This window comes from Embiotoca jacksoni, unplaced genomic scaffold (genome assembly GCF_022577435.1).
Source record: "Embiotoca jacksoni isolate LCO1_2020_lvr unplaced genomic scaffold, fEmbJac1.0.p SCAF_7, whole genome shotgun sequence".
NCBI classification, from domain to species: Eukaryota; Metazoa; Chordata; class Actinopteri; family Embiotocidae; genus Embiotoca; species Embiotoca jacksoni.
In genome coordinates this window covers 7,729,411-7,747,294 of record NW_027185425.1, presented here as the reverse complement: position 1 = coordinate 7,747,294, position 17,884 = coordinate 7,729,411, and the positions used below count along the sequence as shown (strand labels likewise).

General features: G+C 40.6%; 1 protein-coding gene across 5 annotated transcripts in view; it reads right to left on the bottom strand.

Annotated features, from left to right (window-relative positions):
- The window catches only part of elmo1 (engulfment and cell motility 1 (ced-12 homolog, C. elegans)), a 100,076-nt gene that overhangs the window by 44,500 nt on the left and 37,692 nt on the right, over window positions 1-17,884 (bottom strand). For 2 of the 5 annotated variants that reach the window (XM_069175763.1, XM_069175764.1), the window contains exons 3-16: window positions 16,267-16,307; window positions 15,992-16,064; window positions 15,841-15,891; window positions 15,550-15,719; window positions 10,811-10,846; window positions 8,973-9,072; window positions 8,114-8,265; window positions 7,829-7,907; window positions 6,802-6,843; window positions 6,428-6,478; window positions 5,863-5,985; window positions 4,643-4,771; window positions 2,700-2,804; window positions 1,327-1,435 (exon numbers count right to left, since the gene is read on the bottom strand). In XM_069175763.1, the coding sequence (XP_069031864.1) occupies window positions 1,327-1,435; window positions 2,700-2,804; window positions 4,643-4,771; window positions 5,863-5,985; window positions 6,428-6,478; window positions 6,802-6,843; window positions 7,829-7,907; window positions 8,114-8,265; window positions 8,973-9,072; window positions 10,811-10,846; window positions 15,550-15,719; window positions 15,841-15,891; window positions 15,992-16,064; window positions 16,267-16,307 (1,261 nt within the window). The remainder of the gene's footprint in view (window positions 1-1,326; window positions 1,436-2,699; window positions 2,805-4,642; window positions 4,772-5,862; window positions 5,986-6,427; window positions 6,479-6,801; window positions 6,844-7,828; window positions 7,908-8,113; window positions 8,266-8,972; window positions 9,073-10,810; window positions 10,847-15,549; window positions 15,720-15,840; window positions 15,892-15,991; window positions 16,065-16,266; window positions 16,308-17,884) is intronic. The other 3 variants (XM_069175765.1, XM_069175766.1, XM_069175767.1) reach the window with 3 other exon arrangements.

The following is a 17,884-nucleotide window of genomic DNA, read 5'->3' as shown; positions in this document are numbered from 1 at the left end:
GTTAATCTGCATTTTGATATGAATGAGGTCAAAGCAATACTTCTAAGAGAGACTAAAAGGAGGCAATTACAGTTTGCTAAGTGAGAGGGTCACAAGGGCATGTGCAGTGAAGCACATTTGGAAGAAGCCTAATGAGGCACACTAAATAAAAATAAAGCCCAGAGACATGCTGCAAAAAAGCAAATCATAAATAGACGCACAAACAAACACACCGAAACAGGATGAACGAGCCAAAAGATCACAGAGAAGGAAAACTAAAAGCTTAGTTTGTGTTTACATGTCAAGTAAGGACTGCAGGAGACATGACCTGTTCCCTCACCTGGACTAAAACCCTCAACTCATCCACCCTGTCTCTCCAGGTCAGGGCATGTCTGTCTGTTAGTAAATTTGTGAGATAAGGTAGTGCTTTTTACTGTTAAAATAAAATATCTAAATCCACAGTGTGTGCTCAGAATTTGATGAGAACAGCGAGGAACGTCGAGACATTTTGCATTAAAGCCGAGTCTGGCAGAGATAAGAGTGTGTTTAAAAAAAGGACAGGAGAATTAAGACATGCTTAGAAATGTTTTATCTTCAGTGAAACCTAGCTTTGCACTTCTCTCAGTAATATTCAGGAAAGATGAGAGAATTTGGATGAACTTCCTACTTTCTTAAAGACAGAAGTCTCAGGTTCCTCCTACAATTTTCAGACAAGAGTCAAAAACCCTGTGATGCAGCCAAGTCTAAATCCTTTGGAAAAAAAAAAAAAAGAGAGAGAATATGTGCAGAAGAAAAGGGCACATCAGTTTAAAAGTGAGCTAAAAATGTCGTCTCCGTCCCTACAGGGAGCAGCAGGGGTCAGTCTGGAGCGGAACTGAGACCAACTCGCCCATTTAAACAAGTAAAGACAAATGAAAAGGGCACATCAATTTGGAGTAGACGTAGGCACAGCGTCTCTTTCTCTCCCCAGCGTGCCTCCCAGTGGCGGTATATTAGGCTGAAAGGGGCTCAATGGGGGCAAGGTCCATCACTAAATAATGAGCTCCCGGCAGCATACTTACGGCGCATAATGCCTGCTTTCATCTAAACAGGAAGAGACTGTGTACTTGTGAGTATGTGTGTGTCTGGATGTTTGTATTTTTGCATATAACTACATGCATCTCTGTGGGTAAAACAGTCCCTCATCCGTTATTCTCCCGTTGAAATACTCACTCTGAAGATTGCGTGAGCCAAAGAAGTGAAGTGAGATTAAGAGCTACAGAGTGTGTTAGATGTGTGTGTGTGTGTGTGTGTGTGTGTGTGTGTGTGTGTGTGTGTGTGTGTGTTGGGTTGCTGGTATGGACTTACGAAGCTCGCCCACTTTCAGGATCTCACAGAGCATCTTGGTCAACTCGATGCTGCTGCGGCCAAATGGACACTCGTGCTTGTCTTCTCGACTGCTGTTCTCCAAGACAATCTAGAAACACAGATGATGAAATCAGTCTCACAAGAAATCAGGACCACATTTCATCAGGGTTACAAAAAAAAATGGTCTGATTTTTACTGGCAAGGGTTTTGGTGAATTTACCTATGAATGTACCTATAAATGATCGAGCTGCTCCTGTTGTGTAAAAACTCAGATTAATCCTGAAAATGTACTTAGGTGGGTCAACTGCAACACTACACATTTAAATAGACTCAGTTGTGACAAATCTGATATGTGGATCATTCTTGTACAAACACCTAATATTAATGGAATTTAGATCCTGATGGATTAAAGCTTCCACGTGAAGAACCTTTGTGATATTGATTTGTGCTTTTTTTCATCCCATTCATTCTCAGTTGCACTGGGTAGTTAAGGCATTAATTGATTTCAGTACCAAGGAGTTTCCAAAGACAAAGAGTTTCAAATCCTTCAGGTAGGACCTCTAATTGGCAATAGTAGCGCAATGGACTTTCAGAGTGTTTTGTGGTACATGTAAGTATGAATTAAATTTATTTTCATTAATTTACAGTGTGCCATTGCTTGTTACACTAAAGGTAATTTTCCCATAAACACTTTCATTACGGTAGAAAGTCATTATTTGACCGTATCTGACCCCATAAAACGCTCGTCAGAAAGCCACAAAACATAAATGAAACTCAACAGCAAAACATTCCCTCTAATTATGTCGATAATGTCATGAATGAGGCCATCAAGCTCCCAATCATTTTAGCCGGTGACAGTTTAAATTGGGAAATTGAAGGCTGCATTTTTTCCCTCTGGTCGACTGATAAGGGCCGATTTGACACGACTAAGACATCACTTTTCTGACTTTCAAGTCTAGAAACAGAGAGACACACATTAGCATAAATATAAAACACACACACACACACACACACAGGTGTTGTGATTAAACTGCTGCATGTGTGCAGTTGATGCAAATTCTCCAAAGCCAGCGTACACTATTTCATTACAGGCAATATACAATATCTTAAGAGTCTATTAACCAGGCGTCTAAAATCTTGTTACCTGTTATTTAACACTCACAAAAACATTTGAATTCTGAATTGTTCAGAGACTGATGGCGAAAAGAAGTAAATCATTTCTATTGTCTGGACTGAGCAGCTTGATGAAATACAATTTTATACTGTATTAGCTGGAGGCAAGAAGGTTTGGTGGGAAGCGGAGGTGACGAGGAGAAACACAATAGCACGAAATCACTGTGCAGTGTGTCTGGATGGCATGACTGTGTGCTCACCCTGATGTAGGCGTCCTGGTGGTGTCTGGCAAAGTACAGCATGTTATCCAGAGCCAGCATGCCTGGAGGAATCTGGGTGAAGTCCACAGCTGGATTCACATGGTTCTGAGAGAAACAGAGGAGCAGGGTGAGACACGCACTCAAACAAACACGAGAAAATTTCTCTTTCTTTTAGCTTTATTCTTGTAGGTATAATCCACTGAACATGTTATTTTCGCCCAGCATAAAGCAACAGTGAGGCCACGATACATACATTGAAACCAGTTTCATTTGTTAGGGTTCAAGAATTATATGAGTGAAGCTACATAAGCATGATTTTAGTGTTTTGACTGACTCTCAATTCACTACAGTATGAAAATCAGCCTGCAGACGCTTGATATTTTCTTGGAATAGGTAATTCATCCCGAGCTTTATTATGTATTCGTTGCATTGAGGGGGTAACCTTTTTGAATCCCCTAATAACTTGGTTTCGACTCTGTGAAACACGGTGTTCACAAAAAAAACCCTCACAACTAACCAACAACTATCAGAAAAGAACTGAGGTCTGCGTGGGTGTGGTTTGATCAGATTTCACTGACAGTGGGCTACAACATCGAACAATGCACTGACTGTCATCAGATTTTGGTTCAAATATTGCTGAATCCTGATTGGTGCAGATTTTTCTAACAGATATTTCTGCCAAATGGAAACCTGAAAGGCAAAACCAGAAACCTCTGATGTCAAAAACACTAAAAAAAATGTTGGCGGATTATTTTGTGTTCTTGTCAGATCACTTAGAGGCCTTTGAACAACAAAATACCACAATGGATCAGAATGAACATGGTCAGCAAGAAATGAATGTAAATATTATAAATTTCACGACTTCAAGTTTGAGTAAAACCCACTAAAACCAAACATTTCAAGAACCAAACCCTGAACTTTGGAATAACATACTATCTGCTCTACAGATCCACCTCCCATAACATCTGAATAATGCAGAAGATATACACAAAGATACTGCTTATACTGTCACAGTCCATCATGCCTCCTAGATAATCCAGAAAATGTTATTAAAACCATGCATACACATGTAAACACATCAGTGTGAGGCTCGCCTTGAGTTTAAAAGGTGACACAGGATATTGAAGAGGAAAGCAATAGGAAGAGAAGCGAAGGATGAAAGAGGAATGGAGGACACTGAGATCTGGCTCATCAGTTTTGTAATTCTGGCTGACAGGAAGCAGATTTATGGTCTTAAAATAGAAACAGACACTCGGGCTCATGCATATCTTAAAAAAAAAATGCCCTCACTCTCATGGACTTGTGAAAAATAGTTAGGCATATGCAAACCCCCCCTACTTAAAACAACCTGAAGGCATTACAAGGCAAACAAATTATCTCAGCAGTGATAAGGTCTGTCTAGAGAATTAGGACTAGTTTATGTTTGTGTTTCTGTGTCTGCAAACTGTCAAGTGTGGAAAGCACACTGAGGATTTCAGAGTGGGTTTTCTGCACACAGTGGAAACAAGGCAGTCCAACTGGCCTTATCTTTGCTGAGCACACTGCGGTGGAAGTGTGCATGGGAAGAGCTGTGAAACAGCTCTGGGCTTACACCAAGCCACAATGGGTTTAGTTCAAGTTCTTATGGTATAGTTAGACCAGAAGTCACACACGTACAGGGCATTAAAACACTGCATCTTTAAACAAAAAGACACAAGAGGATGAGAAAGGCAGAAGTAAACAAAAACATTTTGGGAAGAATGTGATTTAAGAGAGGAAGAAATACAGTAAAACAGGCTGAGAAAGACGCAACGGTTGAGATACTGTACACACAAAAACATACTCCATGTACTCTGATCTATTGCACCATTGGTTTGTACTAGTTTGTTAGTGGTTTGAACCAGAGAACATCATCACAGAAGAAGGGGATTCATGAGGACCTCGGAAACATATGCACAACTTACAATAAAGCCGAGCTTCTTGTAGTCGCGGGTGTACATGGATTTCCGTTTCTCGATGCTGCCACTGTTGTTGGGCTCACACTCCACGTCAAAGGCAATTCTCCGCAACTCAAAGATGATGTCCCTCTGAGCCTGTACATGCAGAGAAGCATATTAATGAGCTGCCCATAAATCCATCTGTCTTTTCTTCCATTCACCATTTTATAATTTAAGAATGCTTCAGCCTCATCTCCGCTGTCCGGGGTCTCCGAGTGCCAAAGGCAATCTGGCCAACAGCCAGTTCTCTGCACTGTTTTTATTACTTGGCCAAACCTAATAGTAATATTTTCTGTTTTCATTTTGTTTTTCCAGACAACCCAAGCCAAAACTGCCCACAAGCTTCTGAATGAAATATTAATGATTGTTTTCTCATGGTAGCTGCATCATGCTCAAATATCATGTTTGAGGATCCCTTTGTGACATATACCCCTCTTTTGTACGTGACAAAGTTTTCTTGTTAATCTTTTTTTTGTACACCTGCAATGTAGCCTACACTAGGTGAGACAGTATATGCTACTATTCTTCCTCATCTACTGCTTGAAAACACACGTTTGGCGATATTTAATAATTTTCTTAATATTAACAAATCTTTATGGAGCGATACACTGATCCAAGTGTTGTCTTTGCAGGGCAAGATTATTTTTCTGTACTATAAACCTACATTGGTGTCCACAAATCCCTATATATTATATTACAGTGTAAACAGGCAATGTAGTTTACTTTGGGTCAGCCCCACATACAGTACACACTGTCCCACTGCTAGTAAAACATCAATCCACTGCTATAAATAGCTCCCAACAAATGCACTATTTACCCCTGTCTGAGAAACATTTATTAGAAACATAGAACACAGCTGGTTTGGGGAAATTTCAAACATCCAACTTTGTACAATATTTGTGACCTTTTATTTTTATTTTTTTTTACAATTTATGTCTTCAGAAACAAAAAATTGTTTCGGTCATTTCAGAGAACTGGCTACCGATTACAGAAATACAGAATATTGGCAGCTTCCACCGACAAAGAAAAACTTTAATTATCATCATTGTTCTTCTGCCACGGTGTGCTACATATACACACACAATATTGTACATGTATTTTAAGCTTCCTTAGGTTGTGAAGTTGTTTGGCTAGCTCATCTTAATGATGAGTGTACAAACTCAGACAGCTATTGTCTCAGTACACACCTGGTCCTGAGGATCCATCTTGGTCATCATGCGGTCCTCCAGCAGGTTGAAAGTGAGCACTTGCAACACATACAGCTGATGTGCCATCTCATCGTTGATAGGTGTCGGGCTCCGGATCACATTCTACATTGTACAAGGGACAAATGGTTAACGTGAAGGGGAGAGGATGTGTTTTAAGGTCAAAAAGGCGAGAAGTAGATTTTTGGAGGAAGGCAGCCAGATATGACAAAGAAGAATAAGAGGATTTGGGAGTGAATGACGAGGATTAGGAGGCAGAAGTCGGATGAGGGAACAGAGAAGGGACAAATGAGATTTCACACAAGGGAGAGAAGATGAAAGAGAGAAAAGGGAACAGGTGTGAGAAATGTGAGTACAGTAGATAATAACCAGGGAGGTGAGACAGAGGAAGATGTGGCAGCTGTCTTTTTACCTCATGGATATCAACTGGGACAAAGGTTGAAACCCGAACACCGATAAAAAGAGACAAAGACAGACAGAGAGAAGGAGACAGAGACAGAGGGACACACTGGGGACTTAAAGAAGAGACGGGCATGTTTAGACTTACACTGAGAATGATGGAGCGCAGCTGTTTCTGGGCAAGAATATGGGCCATCTCCTACAGAGGGAGAAAGAACAGGAGGGAGCGATAGAGAAAGAAAAGACAGAATTTAGGAAGAGCAGGGAGAGAGTGAAAGAGATAAAGATGAGACAATATATCAAGATAATATGCACGTCTTAGGATTCTCTATGTTAAAATGAGAAATTAAGGTGGGCAAAATAAACCAAAACTGCCGAGGCACACTGCAAAGTAAGCAGTGGCAGACTCTAAAAAAACAAATAAGGGAGGCATCTGAAAAAGGAACTTAAAAAGGGATACTAAATGCACTAATGTCTTCTACAGTGCAAACTACAGAGTGTGCTAATCAAGGGTGCACTTACTGTCAGGGGACAATTTAGGATGTCCACAATGTGCTCATCATACTACCATATCGTGTGCAGAGAGGAAACAAAGTCAGAGACAGAGAGACAGAGAGGGTGAGTGAGTGAATGTGTAAAAAAAAAAAGCTTGAGAGGAGGTTAAAAATGTTTTTATTTTCTGTCAGTGGTGCATCTTGTGGCAGGAAGTGGAGGGGGGGGGGCAACAGAGTCAGCAGAATGGTGAGAGACTGGGGGATCATAATAATAGCTTTACTGATGGTTGAGTCATTATTACAGACACAAACACGCAATACAAACACACCATCTGTCCTTACAGACACATATAGCAAAAACCGGGAACCAAAATGGTGTCAGTAGCCCCTCACATGTTGTAAAAAAGGTTATAAGTGCCTGATGTGATGAACAGTTGTGGTCCAATATCATCAAATTTAAAACGGACTCTCTGCAAACACATGCCTTCACTTGAACTACAGGAGAAATTTATCCCGTATCCCGTACTTGGTTAAAATTGCTGCAAACCAAACACACAAATCTGATCTGAGCAGACATCCTTGGCAAAATGTCAAAAAAAGCTACTGTAGCTTCAGCAAAAGAGGCAACGCAACATCCGAATATGCTTGAATTTGTATGTAGTGCTGCTATGAGGCTTATTTCTGCCTAGCGTGTCTTCAACTTTGTGTGCTGCGTGGGAGAAAAGCTGTGGGTTAGCATCATTCATTATTAATTTCAAAGTGCATCGCTGGACCTTATGGTGCTGATGCAAGGGATCATGTGATTAGCTACAGGGCAGTGCGTGAGATAGCGAGAGATATGAGCGGAGAAATGGCAGCACAGTCGAGAATAAACATCTGTGCGGTTGCACTACACTGCAGATGTATTTTAGACTCTGATGTTTCTTAGACACCAAATGATACACACACATTCACACATATAAGTTCAAAAATGCTGATGATTGCAACATGAAATGATGAACAGTAAAGTATACACAGTACAGTATGCATATGCTGTGTGCACACTGCAGCCTCACCTGTCTCTTCTCCTCAGGAGCTTTGAGGAATAGAGCATTGATGACAGCAATAGTGTAGGTCTGAATGTCTTGATCAGTCCTGTAATCAAACAACAACCCAAACAGCAAAATCAAATATTGGCATGAAGTGCATTTGCCACTGTGATACTTTCAAAAACAAGTCAGTATAAACAGTAATGTTCACACACACACACACACACACACACACACACACACACACACACACACACACACACACACACACACACACACACACACACACAGCCTGCCGATTCATCCACTTACCCCTGAAGATGTGGGATGAGCTGGCCAATGGTGATCTCTTGTGCCACCTTGTGGTAAAGATCCTGACTGTTGAGCACCATGGACTCCAGGATGGCCAGGGAGCGCTGCAGTACTGCTGTGTCCATGGCCGACTTGTTCACATAGCCGGCAATCTGCAGGACAGACAAAGCAGGAGAGATGAAGGAATTTGCAGACATAATTTATGAGATGAAATGCTTTAGTGACATATAGATGTGCTAAAAGTTGATGGAATACAGCCAATATATTTATAATAATATGAAATCACACTCTGGATAAATACCCAAACAAGTTGATTTGCTTGAACTACTTTTGGCATCTGCAAATATGAATAATAAAAATATAAATAATATAGATATAAAACCTGCCAAACTGTGCTTGTACAGTATGTTTACATTAATCCAGTTGAGGGTTAAGTAAACAACACTTACATCTATTGCACGTCTGATACACAATAATAATACAACAATAATATAAAGATATATCTTATAACGTAAACTGACCACTTATGTTATAGGCAAATTACATTGGGATCTTTATGTTCTCTCCTGGCAAAGTTACTGTTGACAAAGCAGAAAGATTTACTATTACACATAGTATTTATTAAATTAAGATTGTTGCCAAACTACTTTAAACGATTAATAAATGCCACTCTCAGCTCCATGACTGTATCAGGAGGAAATGCTAAGCTTCTAACCATATTGTCATAATAGGGGCAGAGAAAGTCCTTGTGTGACTGTTATGTCAATATCTGTTCCAACCACAGTACAACCACAGTTTTATTAATGCACAGTCCTGTTAAATCTTGGTCCTGTTTAAATGAGACATTTCCTTGGCTGACCTTCTTGATGAAGGCCACAGAGAAAGTGTCCCAGGAAACGATGCCGTGGTCCATCAGCTCCACAAAGGCCGTCAGAGTGAAGGACAGCAGGTCACCAAAACTACAGGACAACACACACAGAGACACACACAAACCATAGGAAACTTCTCTCTGGCAGATGGCTTGGAGCAGTGTATAGCTGCAAAGCCCAGCTGGCTTGGAACACAAAAAAATATGAGCGGTCAGCGGAGACCGAAGGAGAGAGGTGGTGGAGAGGAGAGGGAGCAGATCAACATAAGTTTAATGCTGTAACCAGGCTTGCTGCAGAAATACAGTAAAAAAAAACAAAAAAACACAGAGACAGGGAGAGTAGAAGAGATGGGAAGAGGTCTGAGATGCAGCGCAGACAGACTGGCCTTTGAGAAACAGCAGAGGCCACCAGAGGGTCAGCAGGAGCCAGGCAGCACAGGGCGGATTTCAATCAGGACCAGAAAGCTACATTATAGACTGAATCATGCAGTTACACAAAAGTCAGGAGAAATAAATCTCTGCAAAAGTCGCAGGAGGCCAAAGCTAGGAACACATTAAATAGCTGCTGTATCATATTTTGGCTGGAAGAACTTAATGAAGAATCCAGGAAATTATAACTGAATATGGAAGCATTTTTCTGCTCATAACTCATAATACAATAAATATATCAAAGTTAGTTCTTCTATTCTACAAAACTGTTAAAATAAGCTTTGAGATTTCAGATGTTTGATAGTTTCACCAATATATTTTACAATACTGACCTCTAGTGCTTATGATTGGCGTTGCAGAACTGTCCTGCACAGGGGCATCAGAGATCATCGTCTATGCACCAGTTACATTATCATATTCCTTTACAGTTAGTTGCTTGTATCAGTGCAAAATTAACTTATACAAATGTATGGTGCTAAAATTTACAATAAATGTTTTGAGTAAAAATGTTGTATCTTAAAAATCTAAACATTTAAGATAAAAGAGATGCATTTTGATGAATTGTACAGTTTGTTTGCAGAGCTGAGGATCCTGTTTGGAACACGATAGAGTGATGTTCACCATCAAATCAGGAAAGAAAACCAAAAGAATAAGAAAGGCTTTCAGGAAACAAATATTCCTACATTGTCAGTGGATCAAAAGAGAGCATCACAGCCAAGTACTGCTGCATGATAGATGAGTAGTGAAGATTCACATGGACAATTAGTAACCCACAGCCGAAGAACAAAGAGGCTTTTGCAGATGGTACTGGGCGTTTAGATGACAGACTGTACTTTGCTATATGAAATCATAGAATATTGAAATAAGAGGAAAGATTATTGAAGGCAGATAATGAGAGAAAACCTTGTTGACGGATGAGTGAAGATCCAGTGGTGATAAAGGCTATTAATGTTAAAGTAAAAGAGTAGTTGTATAACTGCCCCATAGCGAGTGCACAGACAATCCCCTCACCCTGAGCACCATTTTGTGAAGACCACCAAGATTTAATTTAGGTTAAGTACTGACTTGGACAAGATGTAATAATGTAGCAAAAGCAGCAATTCTTTGGTTTTGATAACTTTTTTACAGCATAATATTGAAAATAAATCTTGGCCTTCTTTCAGTTTGTGGTGAAGAATCAGGAAGTTGTTTGTTTCTGCTGCCCAAAACCCCATGCAAGAAATTAAAAGTGCAACACTAATTTCAAAATGGAAGCCTGTAAATGGCTATGTTATACATGTTTATAATTTTCGATAAGGCACTGGGGCCACAGTCTTTTATCATGCAGACATAGCCAGCAGGTTAGAAAGAGCACGGAGCCAATGAAGTTACCCAGTCCAGGGGAAAGGGGAGGGGCTTACCAGGGCTTCATAATCTTCTGTAGTTTCTGATAGCGCCTGCAAAGATTTGAGAAACTTTGGTGTCACAGGTGGGAAAACACACAACAAAACCTTTAAGGGAACAACACACATCACAGTCTTTTAACTGTAAACATCCCTGAAAGAGACCAGACCAGTTTATCTCGTATTGTAAAAGTGATTTCTTATACAAATTCAGACAAGAGCAGAATGAAAATAATGGTCAATATCAAATTCAACCTAAACTTTCATACATCAACTCAAACTAAATACCTTTGACCAGTAAGCCTGCTCAGACACTGAAAGCATGCCAAGTAGGAACAGTTGAAAAAGCAGTTTGCTGCAAACCTTATGTTCAAGTAACAAGCTTCAGTGAAGATGACAATGAAATCCATTTTGCACATTTCAAATGTCTCATAGGATGGGTGCAGTGGGGAAAAAAAAGGCTACAAAATCCTGCATACAGTTTACTTTCATGTAATCCAGAATCAGAACGTGTGCAGCAGTCACATATCTAACTAATCAAAGAAATCCTAACAGTGGGGCATAACTTTAGGATCAGTGTCCTTTTTATTCAAGGTAATCCACAGACCTCAAAGTCTGTTGACCTGAACAGTTTTCAGAGCACATTTATTTAGTAGAAACTTAATTCCATGGAATTATTGTACCTATAATGCTGCTGTAGCGAAAAACTTTTCCCCTTGTGGGATTAATAAAGTAAGTATCTATCTATCTATCTATCTATCTATCTATCTATCTATCTATCTATCTATCTATCTATCTATCTATCTAAAACGGTTTATGGTGTGGTTTGTGGATTTGTCAGGGATATTGACGCCAGGAGCTGCCAGGACAGGAAAATGACAATGTTGCTGGTAAATTTGATAAAATGTCATTTTTCGGGGTTGTAAGCACCATAATTGAAATTCCAGGGTATCAAGCTGGAGCCGGAAACCTAAGAGACTGATAGACCCTAAAACCTAGACAAATAAGAAATCAATTAAAAAAAAAAAAAAAAAAAGCTATTTTAAAGCAATGATTGAAATCATATTCCCAATCGCTTCTAATTGAAATCCCACCTCTAAATAAGATGGTTGGAGTTGCACTTTAAATTCTGAGCAGCTGTTCCTCGTTTTAGTCAGTAGAGGGCGGTATTTGCCTTTAGCTTGTGGAACTCGTGGGCGACAGCATCAGCCGGCCAACCGATTTCTACATGAATACAGTACAATATCTTTGCGAGAAGCATTAGATCATAGAGCCTCTCTGCCCTCGAGAGTCTCAAGCCTTGAACCTCTTGAATAATTACCGTTCACCAAGTTGGTTGGCAGGCACACTAATGACTGTGTGTTCGTGTGTGTGTCTGATACGGATGCCTATCTTCATGTCTGTGTTTCATAAGCACCTTCTGTTGAGATGAAAATGCAGCTGAACCACTCACCCTGCTCTCTTTGGCACACACACGCGCACACACACGCGCGCGCACACACACACACACACACACACACACACACACACACACACACACCACTTCTCTAAATCTCCAGAGCTGAATAACGGATGTGATGGTAATTTACATGAAAACATATTTAATCAAAGAACCAGAAGCAGAGTGGAGTCAATATCAGTCGTACTGCGATGGCTCCTTGCAGTAAAATCAAACGGGGTCAAAGATTTACTAATTTGAACATTACATTCAAAAAAAAGAAGAGGGTTCACCGATTTCCTGTCAAATAGTTGAAGTGAGTGTACAGCTAACAGCTCTGCAGTCTAATACCCAGAAGCAGGAGACCGTGAAGTGGTTTCTACGGAGAGGAAGACATTAAATATATAACTGGAATTTGAACCATTTATACAAACAAAACAATCGACGGCATGGCACGACAGACCTGGTAGTCGTTGTTCTGTTTCAGAATTCAGCACAGAGGATTGTTTGAAATGTTATGAGTTACAGCCTTAAAAACACAACGCAGTGTGTAGTTCTTGTGCACAAAGGGCCTGATTTACTAAAGGTTTGCTTGTGTTAAATCACGTGCAATCTCCACACCACCTGCAAAAAAATGTCCAAGCTGATCTACAAACGACGTGCGGTGAGGATTGCGTCTTTTAAATGTGCAATTTAACACACGTCCATTTTGCGTGTTTGCCTGAATGAATATGTAATATTGGGCGTTTGTACTTGAACTTGAACAATACTGGGAGGGGAGATGCAAATACATACATTTAGCACCCGCAACAATATTCATTAAACCTGAAAGTAGAAAAAGGAGAAGTGATTGCGTGTCTATTTTAGTACAACTGAAAGGAACATGTTAATCAGATGCGCATATTAGGGGAGAGACGGCTGCCCCTATTTTGGTGGCGAGAGGGAGATGCAGGGAAATCAGAGAACTTAGTTTTACATTACATTTAGCTGATGCTTTTATCCAAAGCAACTTACAACACACTGATGGTACACCATCGGGAGCAAATTTTATTTTTTTTAGGGTTCAGTGTCTTGCTCAAGGACACTTAGGCATGTGGACAGGAGGAGCTGGGGATCGAACCACCAACCTTCCGATTAGTGTGCAACCCACCCTACCGACTGAGCTACAGCCTCCCTTTACACCTGTGGAAACATTTTTGCTGCCAGAGGTATACATTATTCAGACATGTCGTCTGTCCAGCGATGCCATTTTTGAGTTATTGAATGAACTGAATGATGATTTAAAACCAATAACAAGGAGGAGCCACGCAATACCAGCAATGTCAAAACTTCTTACGACTCAGCATTGTCCTGCCTCTGGGTCATTCCAGCGTATCACTGCGGGAAAATCCCACCCAGTCCCGTTATTCAGGTGTGCGGTCACAGGTACTGAATGTGTCCTACAGAATTCACAGGTTGCTTCATAAGGTTCACGAGCACTCGCGAGGCACTGAATGAAAAGTCACCTGCTCATCACAGAAAGAGCTGGACCTGCTGATCGCTGTTTGTTAGAGGATCTCATCCACCGTCCTTCCCCTTTCATTTGCAGACGTTTTAATATAAGCCGTTTTGTTTTCGCTTAATATCTTGCCATCGTCTCATAATTCCATCTATTGATCTTTTTGTTATTCCCACGGCATTGACTTCATCGCTAATAATCTCCTTTATAGCATTTTGTTCTTGTTATATTAATATTTATTAATTTCAGTGGGATCAGATTTCCTTTTGCTTTTGCGGTTAGAACGGCTGGAATCACTTTAACACACCCAAATACCTAATTTAAATAGAGCGATTTGCACCTGATATCAAAGACGCAATTACTTTTAGTAAATCCCCCGCAAAACGGGTGCAAAATAAATGTGCAAACTTTTGGAAACAACACACGATTTAATACCCTTTATTTGAGATCTTAGGAAATCAGGCCCAAAGCGTTTGGATTTCAGTGTGCTGTATTAAGGACACATTTGACACTGTGTGAGTGTCAGTTTTACACCCTGACTGAGTCGTTGGTGCAAACTTCTTATGCAAGCAAACAATTCTTCAATCCAGCTTTCCTCTCTCTGGGAAAACGGGCTGGATAATGAGAATTGCATGAAGCAGAAAACGAGCATGTCACGCACAGCTATACTGTAATTCCCCTCTTAGTTTTTGACTCTCACGATATGCTACTGGTGCGCACACATCCACACACACACACTCCGCTCCCCTGGCATCCCAGCTCAGAAATTTCACCTCAGCGGAAAAAAAAGTCCTCCCTTTAACCTTCAGTTGAGACCGTCTCCAGCCCCCCCCTCCCCCCTCAACACACACACACACACACACACACACACACACACACACACACTCACACACTCACACTAAGCTTTTGAACCTGCTGAACAGTCAAAACCAGCGCAGAGCTCTCTTTTCACTTGTGTGTAATATCACTGTCATGGTCAAGAAAGACGAACAGGAGCCGCTGGGCATTCACTTCATAAGCCAGTCTCTCTCTTTTCAGGACTAACACACCTGGATGACACCTTTAGAGAGAGTTAGGAGGTAACGGTTTAGTTGGCACACAGCCTCTGTCAGCTATGCTGTAGGCTTCACTGGAAAGCAGGAAGATCTCCTAAAAAAATTTAACTGAGCAACCATGAAGATCCAACATGGAGATATTAAAGAACTGCCAGGTGAAGCTGCTTGTGTTTTTTTTCTCCTGCCCCCTTTTTTTTTGTTTTTTGTTTTTATTTTTCTTTCTTAATGCCAGTACTGTTGATAAGAAGCACAACATCAAGAAAGTTGATGAAAGGCTTGTTAATTTTTTCTGGTCAGAGTGCAAGTCACATATTGCTATCTAACAAAGAAATCTATTTTCACTCGCACACCTTTTGCTTGCCTCACTCTATCATCAAGGTAGAGAGGAAATGTAAACAGACAGCTCTGATTATTAATAATGACAGGACAGCACATTTCTTTTTAGTAGCTAGACATTATCACTCACCAGCAATAACAAGATAAATATATGAAATTAAAAAGCAGTAAAGGTTTATTTGAATTTAGACCCTTAAAACACATTCCTTGAGCTTGGATGGGATTTAAAGAGTCCTGAAGTCTAATACAAACATACAAATCCAAAATCATGTGCTGGAACTTAAAGGAAAATCTTGGAAATGTGTATTCTACCCACATCTTACTGCTCCCTTTCACATGCATCACAAAAAGAGAAATGGTACATTGTCTGAAGGAACAACAATGCAGAAAATCCAAAATGGTACAAGAGTTAGACAGACAACTGACTTACTCAGTGCCACTCTCCACCATCTGAGTGAGCAGGGAGATGCCATCCAGGTTGATGAACTCCTGTGCGAAGGTGATGTCCCGGGACGCATTGGCCAGGTCCTTCAGAGACTCCAACTTGGCATCCATGCTCGACGACTGGATCCGTTCATGAAGCTGGACTGCAGTCTGGTACTGGAGGGGAAAAGGGGACAGGAGAAGGCACACACACACACACACAGAGATATTATAAAAACATGAATCAGGTATTTTCTTATGTACCAAAAATATATCTTTTTAAAGACGTAAAGCTTACAGGAGAGGTGGTCAGGCGCAGGATTGAGCCGTTCTTAATGTCATTGCGATTCTGTGGAGGATTACCAAGATACAAGCAGTGGTTAGCGTGCACTTGAGGCATATTTTTACCTCGGATACTGCAGCTTGGAGTTAAAAACAGATAACCAAACCTTTTCTGTGATGTAGAAATTTGTCGCGTCAGCAATCTGCAGTGCAAAGTTTTCATGGTTCCCCAAGGACCAGCTTAAAGGCAAAGGATGGAGAAAAAACACATTGCGTAATTGGTATTAAAAGTGCAGAGCATCTTAAATGTGTGGAATACAACAAGTATGGAGCTGGAGAAAGAGGGTTATTGCAAAAAGCTGTTGGGGAATTACCTTCAAATCCAAAGGCATGTATTTGTGCAAACATACACGCACGTTAGAAAAAGCAAATGCAGACTTACCCCTCACACACTTCTTTAATGATGGCTGAGAGAGGCTTTTTCTGGTGGATAAAAGGCAAAACTACATTTAGGTTAGAGTCCAAGCCTGAGTTCCTAAAACAACAGTAAATTCACAGTGGGCTGCAATTATTTTATATTGCAGGACTGGCACAATGAGAGGCTGTTCTTCAGGAGCCTGTATTTATCCAACTGCTGATGTGGGATCACTGACCATGGCTCTTGCACCATTTCATTCAGTACTATTGGATGTGAAACAGCTTCCAGATCAGCGGCAGAGATATTCTTCTTCAGTGGTGGAAAGTGCATTTACTTAAATACTGCATTCACAGCTCAACAATTTTAAATTTAACTTAGAGGTACAATAAAATATACCGAAACTTCTCAATGCGTCAGTAAGCTTTGCTGAAAAAGAAGAAAATATAATTTTGTATTATTTATATACACCAAATAGTTATAAAATGTCCTTTTAAAAGCCAACTTCAAATGCTTCATAATTGCATGAATGATACAGACACATTGTTAACAAAAAAGGAGTGTTTAATGTAGAAAGCATTAAGGAAGCTGAGGGGATGTAATGAAATGTGCTTTAGAGTGACATTATGGAAAATTAAATGATGCAGCATTTTTGGAGCTTGACCAACAGTCGGAATATGTCTGCTGCTCTAATTAAAACCACTGATTCCTTAAAATGCTGCCCTTTGTGAGTCCATCAACTTTATAAAGGCACAGTGTTCGATCACTGGAGAACCCCCGCAAAATAGCGACACATTTTCACTCACACAAAAGAACTGAATACAGCACTTACACTGCAGCTGCTCCATCTACACTGGCCCAGGTTACAATACAGAAAATCTCTTATCTCACATCCACCAGTCCAGCTTTATAGCTAGGAGTGTGTTTTAAAGAATGGGTTATGGTCTCTTATCCCCACTGTGTTGAGCCTAATCTTTACAAAACACACAGATACCAGAATGTGCACAAAATCAAGCCAAGTGTGACAACTATGCAAACTAACGTAAACACAGAGCAGTTTTGGGAGCATCTGTATTCCATCATGATATACTGAGAATTGTGGATCATATCCTCGTGTTGTTGCTTCTCTGGAGATTAGCCTGAGCAGTGAGAGAGGCTGTTGTGATGAAGATTTACAGACAGAAGATAATGGTGACAGGATGGTGGGCATAAATGACAAGGAAAGAAAGGCAGAAGAAGAGGGCGGCCTGTTATGTGAACAAAAGGGAGAACAGAGGATTAAAAAAAAAAAAAAAAGAGGGGAAAAGGCAAAACGAATAAAGATTAAGGGAAAACGGCAAACACAGTGAAGAGAAGACTCAATGACGATAGTGAGGGCCAGGGAGGGAAGAAAGAAAAGAAGACTGGGAGAAAGTTAAGAGGAGGCAACACTTATATGAAGTGGATGAAGTGACAAATATAAGGAGCGTGTGTGTTTGAGCAATGTCGGTCAGTATCTTCACTAAAAATTTGCTCGCTTGCTACTGCAGTCATCCTCAGATCTCTGTGGCTTACAGTATGCTGCCAGACGAGCACATACCAATCCCCCCACCCCCCCCACCCCCACCCCCACACACACGCACACACACACACACACACACACGTC